Source organism: Salmo salar, chromosome ssa18, assembly GCF_905237065.1.
Source record: "Salmo salar chromosome ssa18, Ssal_v3.1, whole genome shotgun sequence".
NCBI classification, from domain to species: domain Eukaryota; kingdom Metazoa; phylum Chordata; class Actinopteri; order Salmoniformes; family Salmonidae; genus Salmo; species Salmo salar.
The window spans coordinates 77683827-77691326 of NC_059459.1; the positions used below are offsets into that span (position 1 = coordinate 77683827).

At 44.1% G+C, this 7500-nt stretch overlaps 1 protein-coding gene across 2 annotated transcripts in view; it reads left to right on the forward strand.

Annotated features, from left to right (window-relative positions):
* Positions 1-7500, forward strand: part of m1ap (meiosis 1 associated protein) — a 65519-nt gene that overhangs the window by 37981 nt on the left and 20038 nt on the right. For both annotated transcript variants that reach the window (XM_045701593.1, XM_045701594.1), the window contains exon 6: positions 7252-7437. In XM_045701593.1, coding sequence (XP_045557549.1) covers positions 7252-7437 — 186 coding nt within the window. The remainder of the gene's footprint in view (positions 1-7251; positions 7438-7500) is intronic.

The following is a 7500-nucleotide window of genomic DNA, read 5'->3' on the forward strand; positions in this document are numbered from 1 at the left end:
TGCAGAGGATTTTCCCAAGGTTGCTGTTGACGCATATCCCACGGTAGTTATTGGGGTCAAATTTGTCTCCACTTTTGTGGATTGGGGTGATCAGTCCTTGGTTCCAAATATTGGGGAAGATGCCAGAGCTGAGGATGATGTTAAAGAGTTTAAGTATAGCCAATTGGAATTTGTTGTCTGTATATTTTATAATTTCATTGAGGATACCATCAACACCACAGGACTCTCTCTCTCTCTCTCTCTCTCTCTCTCTCTCTCTCTCTGTCTTTTTCTCTCTTCCTGACTCTCTCTCCATCCTTGTCTCTCTCTCTCTCCCTGACTCTCTCTCCATCCTTGTCTCTCTCTCTCTCTCTCTCTCTCTGTCTCTCTCTCTCTCTGTCTCTCTCTCTTCCTGACTCTCTCTCCATCCTTGTCTCTCTCTCTCTCTCTCTCTCTCTCTGTCTCTCTCTCTCTCTCTCTTCTAGTGTTGCATGGTATACCAGTACCACGGTAATATCATGGCATCAAAACGTCATAATACTATAGCGTTTTAGAGTACTGTAGCACCATTTCATATGATACTATAGCGTTTTAGAGTACTGTAGCACCATTTCATTTGATACTATAGCGTTTTAGAGTACTGTAGCACCATTTCATATGATACTATAGCGTTTTAGAGTACTGTAGCACCATTTCATATGATACTATAGCGTTTTAGAGTACTGTAGCACCATTTCATATGATACTATAGCGTTTTAGAGTACTGTAGCACCATTTCATATGATACTATAGCGTTTTAGAGTACTGTAGCACCATTTCATATGATACTATAGCGTTTTAGAGTACTGTAGCACCATTTCATATGATACTATAGCGTTTTAGAGTACTGTAGCACCATTTCATATGATACTATAGCGTTTTAGAGTACTGTAGCACCATTTCATATGATACTATAGCGTTTTAGAGTACTGTAGCACCATTTCATATGATACTATAGCGTTTTAGAGTACTGTAGCACCATTTCATATGATACTATAGCGTTTTAGAGTACTGTAGCACCATTTCATATGATACTACCGACTTGTTCAGCTCTACCGATCTAAAGAACCTGCTGGCGCCATTTTAAAAAATGCTTGTAAAGTCCATTTTTTATTATAAATTCAGTTGAATTTAAGCAACAGTCACTAGTCTGTTGTATGAGCCGGTCCAATGATATCCACTTCACATTCATATCATGTGTGGCAGCTGTAATCAGCCAGCCGCATCCCATAGCAGCCCTCACTCACCTGCTTCTCTCAGCATCCCCTAGCAGCCCTCACTCACCTGCTTCTCTCAGCATCCCCTACCATCCCTCGCTCACCTGCTTCTTTCAGCATCCCCTACCCACCCTCACTGACCTGCTTCTCTCAGCATCCCCTACCAGCCCTCGCTCACATGGTTCTCTCAGCATCCCCTACCAGCCCTCGCTCACCTGCTTCTCTCAGCATCCCCTACCATCCCTCGCTCACCTGCTTCTCTCAGCATCCCCTACCATCCCTCGCTCACCTGCTTCAAAGTGTTGTATTGAGTAGAAGTGTGAATTTCAGTGACAGGTTTTTGGAAAACGTGAACCAGCATCTGGGGGCGAACAGGATGCTAGGCCACTGATTTATTTTTCTTCCACCGTGGTATTGCGATACTACTTGGTGTCATGATATTGTATGATACTGGTATTGTATCATTTGTAAAATGTTGGTATCGTGACAACACTACTCTCTTTGATCCACCCCTCCTCTCCTCTCTCTGTGTCCAACAGAATTAACTAAATAACTCTTCATGTTGACCCCTTTTAAACGGCAGCCATTTTCCAGTTAAGTGTTATTATCCAATCACACTCTTTTCATGAGTCCTTTGTGCTATTAGCCCCAAGGCACAATTCACTCTGATGACTGTGAGGTTCTTGTCTCTGACTCATGTGGTGAATCTCTCAGTAACAGGACTCAAAGGTTTCTTCTTAGAAACGATCAATGATCTATTCATCTTTCAGAGAAGATTACCCCGTCCCTGCTTTTATGACATGCATGGACACACGCTCTCTCACACACACACACGCACACGGACACCTCTCATTCTTGTTGAGCAACTTCAACCGGACAGTGCTGAGTGCTGTTCATCGATCACATTTTCAAAAGGTTGAAAAGTCTACAGTTTTTAGTATGTGTTGTTTTAGCGTGCTTGCTGTTAGACAGTTGAGTCTACACACTCACACACAACACACAACACACACATTCTGTTTGGTAGAGGAAGCTTTTGCATGTCATAAAAGCAGGCTGAGAGTTGTTCTTCCTCCTATCCGGACGGGAGATGGGAGGATGTTGTGGTGGACGAGCACTTAAAGTTCTCTAACGCAAAATAGAGAGGAAAGGACTGATGAGGGAGGGAGAGAGAGAGAGCAAGAGGGAGAGAGAGATGCTATTTAGAAAGGCTGCCGAAGGCAGACCTGGCTCTCGAGAAGACAGGCTATGTGCACACTGCCCACAAAATGAGGTGGAAACTGAGCTGCACTTCCTAACCTCCTGCAAAATGTATGACCATATTAGAGACACATATTTGACTCAGATTACACAGACCCACAAAGAATTTGAAAACAAATTGAATTCTGATAAACTCCCATATCTATTGGGTGAAATACCACAGTGTGCCATCACAGCAGCATGATTTGTACCCTGTTGCCACAAGAAAAGGGCAACCAGTGAAGAACAAACACCATTGTAAATACAACCTATATGTACAGTACCAGTCAAAGGTTTGGACATCCCTAATCATTCAAGGGTTTTTCTTTATTTTTACTATTTTCTACATTGTAGAATCATTTTTTGGTTACTACATGAATCCATGTGTTATTTCATAGTTTTGATGTCTTCACTCTTCTCTACATCCTCTCTACATCCTCTCTACATTCTCTTCATCCTCTCTTCATCCTCTACATCCTCTCTTCATCCTCTCTTCATCCTCTTCATCCTCTCTTTCATCCTCTCTTCATCCTCTTCATCCTCTCTTCATCCTCTCTACATCCTCTTCATCCTCTCTTCATCCTCTCTTCATCCTCTCTACATCCTCTACATCCTCTCTACATCCTCTCTTCATCCTCTCTACATCCTCTTCATCCTCTCTACATCCTCTTCATCCTCTCTACATCCTCTCTTCATCCTCTTCATCCTCTCTTCATCCTCTCTACATCCTCTTCATCCTCTCTTCATCCTCTCTTCATCCTCTCTACATCCTCTTCATCCTCTCTTTCATCCTCTCTTCATCCTCTTCATCCTCTCTTCATCCTCTCTACATCCTCTTCATCCTCTCTTCATCCTCTCTTCATCCTCTCTACATCCTCTACATCCTCTCTACATCCTCTCTTCATCCTCTCTACATCCTCTTCATCCTCTCTTCATCCTCTCTTCATCCTCTCTACATCCTCTTCATCCTCTCTTCATCCTCTCTACATCCTCTTCATCCTCTCTTCATCCTCTCTTCATCCTCTCTACATCCTCGCTACATCCTCTCTACATCCTCTCTTCATCCTCTCTACATCCTCTTCATCCTCTCTACATTCTCTTCATCCTCTCTTCATCCTCTCTACATCCTCTCTTCATCCTCTCTACATCCTCTCTACATCCTCTCTACATCCTCTCTTCATCCTCTCTACATCCTCTTCATCCTCTCTACATTCTCTTCATCCTCTCTACATCCACTTCATCCTCTCTTCATCCTCTCTACATCCTCTTCATCCTCTCTACATCCTCTACATCCACTTCATCCTCTCTTCATCCTCTCTACATCCTCTTCATCCTCTACATCCTCTTCATCCTCTCTACATCCTCTACATCCACTTCATCCTCTCTTCATCCTCTCTTCATCCTCTCTACATCCACTTCATCCTCTCTTCATCCTCTCTTCATCCTCTCTACATCCTCTTCATCCTCTCTACATCCTCTTCATCCTCTCTTCATCCTCTCTACATCCTCTCTACATCCTCTCTTCATCCTCTCTACATCCTCTCTACATCCTCTCTACATCCTCTCTTCATCCTCTCTTCATCCTCTCTACATTCTCTACATCCTCTACATCCTGTCTACATCCTCTCTTCATCCTCTCTTCATCCTCTCTACATCCTGTCTACATCCTCTCTACATTCTTTACATCCTCTACATCCTGTCTACATCCTCTCTTCATCCTCTCTACATCCTCTCTTCATCCTCTCTTCATCCTCTCTACATCCTGTCTACATCCTCTCTACATTATCTACATCCTCTACATCCTGTCTACATCCTCTCTACATCCTCTCTACATCCTCTACATCCTCTACATCCTGTCTACATCCTCTCTACATTCTTTACATCCTCTACATCCTGTCTACATCCTCTCTTCATCCTCTCTACATCCTCTCTTCATCCTCTCTACATCCTGTCTACATCCTCTCTTCATCATCTCTACATCCTCTCTTCATCCTCTCTACATCCTCTCTTCATCCTCTCTTCATCCTCTCTACATCCTGTCTACATCCTCTCTACATTATCTACATCCTCTACATCCTGTCTACATCCTCTCTACATCCTCTCTTCATCCTCTCTACATCCTCTCTTCATACTCTTCATCCTCTCTACATCCTGTCTACATTCTCTACATCCTGTCTACATCCTGTCTACATCCTCTCTACATCCTCTCTTCATCCTCTCTACATCCTCTCTACATTCTCTACATCCTCTACATCCTGTCTACATCCTCTCTACATCCTCTCTTCATCCTCTCTTCATCCTCTCTACATCCTGTCTACATCCTCTCTACATTCTCTACATCCTCTACATCCTTTCTACATCCTCTCTTCATCCTCTCTTCATCCTCTCTACATCCTGTCTACATCCTCTCTTCATCCTCTCTACATCCTGTCTACATCCTCTCTATATTCTCTACATCCTCTCTACATCCTCTCTACATTCTCTTCATCCTCTCTACCTCACCAACAGCAGTGTGTATGATGTTACATTACATAAGCATACTGTAGATCATGTCACACACACACACACACACACACACACACACACACACACACAGGTGTACTAATTGTAGATCATGCATATTGGTCTTTAATTGTATTGATTAGGCCTAGTACGTAAACAGAAGTGATGACAGGCAGTATTGGGAACCTTATATTGTTATTGCTTCGTTGTGGTTCAATAAAGATGTTGCTTATCAATCATCAATCAATCAGTTGTCGATACATTTATGCAACCCTTTTCACAGATATCTATTTGTTTGCGGTAGTGCTTATTCAGCAATCTGGGCACAACCCCCTTTAACCCCTGAAGAGGAAACAGAGACAAATCAGATTCCTGTGATGCGTCCCAGCTGGCGTCCTACCCTTCTATAAAGGACACTTCTTTTGACCACAGCCCTATAGACCCTGCTAGTGTAGGAATCGGGGTGCCATTTGGGACGTAGCCCTTCAGACGTGTATGTACATATAGTATGTGTGTCCTCCAGTCAGCACCTCTGTCGATCCTGACAAGAGGAGCACTAGAAGGGATATCTGAGGTGTGTGAATCGGTAGGGAGGGTCAATGACATAGGCTTGCGTCTCAAATGGCACCCTCCTTGTGTCCCAAATCTGGTTCCCTGTTCCCTATTTATGGCACCTTGCTTGTGTCCCAAATCTGGTTCCCTGTTCCCTATTTATGGCACCTTGCTTGTGTCCCAAATCTGGCATCCCGTTCCCTATTTATGGCACCCTATTCCCTATAGGGCCCCTGGTCAAAAGTAGTGTACTACTATAGGGTGCCATTTAAGATTCCACCAGTATCCCCTATTCAATACATTAGGGCTCTCACAGGGCTCTTGTAGATTAACATTAGAAGAGACACACTCGGACGTTTCAGAAGGCTATTAGACTTGTCGATTGGGTAGGGAGAGTCACATTAGTCAATGACATAGTGCACTTATTTTGTGCCAAAAATACGCATAGGGATTTCTCGTATGATTCCCATCTCTAGCCCATACTTTCCTGTTGCCCTGAGTAAGGAGCTCTGTCTGTGTGTGTGTGTGTGTGTGTGTGTGTGTGTGTGTGTGTGTGTGTGTGTGTGTGTCACACAGAGTGCAGATACATTATGGAAGCCCATCAATCTGTGTCGTAGCAGGCTAAGTCCCTAACACACACACACACCTAAATATTGAATGCCTCTCTGTAGAGAATACATGGAAGAGAGAGAGAGAGAGAGAGAGAGAGCGAGAGAGAGAAGGGGGGAGAGAGAGGAAAAGAGAAACCAGAATGGAGAACTGAATGAGAGAAAAGGGAAATTGGACTGGAGAACATACTCTGCACCTGGGTATTGCTCTCTACAGAATATCAGTCTTAAACGGCACATTATGTCCAATGTAATGCACTGCTATCAGCCAGAGGAGTACGGCATTATGTAGGGAAAAGAGTGCTGTTTGAGAGGATGGAAGACACTGCCTAGTACTAAATGGCTATTATAAACTGGGTGGTTCGATCCCTGAATGGTGATTGGCTGACAGCCGTGTTATATCAGACCGTATACCACGGGTATGACAAAACATGTATTTTTACTGCTTACGTTGGTAACCAGTTTATAATAGCAATAAGGCACCTTGGGGGTTTGTGATATATGGACAATATACCACGTCTAAGGGCTGTATCCAGGCACTCCGCGTTGCGTCGTGTCTAAGAACAGCCCTTAGTCGTGGTATATTGGCCGTACTGTATGTCAGTCTTTTGGAGACTCTTCAGTGTACGTCTATTGGCCATTCTCTATAGTACACTATATCCTGTATGATCATCTTTATGATGATCTCTGCACCCTCTGTTGGCTAACTCAACTCACCCTCTGTTGGCTAACTCAACTCACCCTCTGTTGGCTAACTCAACTCACCCTCTGTTGGCTAACTCAACTCACCCTCTGTTGGCTAACTCAACTCATGTGATCTGTTGGCTAACTCAACTCATGTGATCCAGCTCGGGTTGCGAAATTCCTGGAACTTTCAATAAATTCCCTGGTTTTCTCAAAATCTCTGTTTGGGCTGCAAAAGCTGGGCTTTACTGCCCTCTAGTTGTTAGGCGATGCAAGTGCTACATCTGCTTTAAACAGAGCCCTGAAAACGCAGGAGATAGATACTGTTCTCTATCTATTGCTCTATTCATTCATCCCTCCCTCTCTCTCTCTTTCTCTCCCCCGTCTCCATATTTTCTGCTCTCCATCCATCCCTCCCTCCCTCCCTCCCCCAGCCAGTCTGATGTTAGGTACAGAGATCGACCTGCAGCATGTAGAGAACAGCGTGGTTGCCATGGAGACGGCGTTGAAGGCGTGGCTTCATGACCAGGGCGGGAATAAGGAACAACTCCACCTGTTGTTACCACCTGGACTACAGGGAGGGACTACTACTCCTAGTCATGGACAGAGAGCTAGTTCAGGTAGTAGTCTGTCTGTTTCCTCTTGTCTCTCTGTCTGTTTCCTCTTGTCTGTTTCCTCTTGTC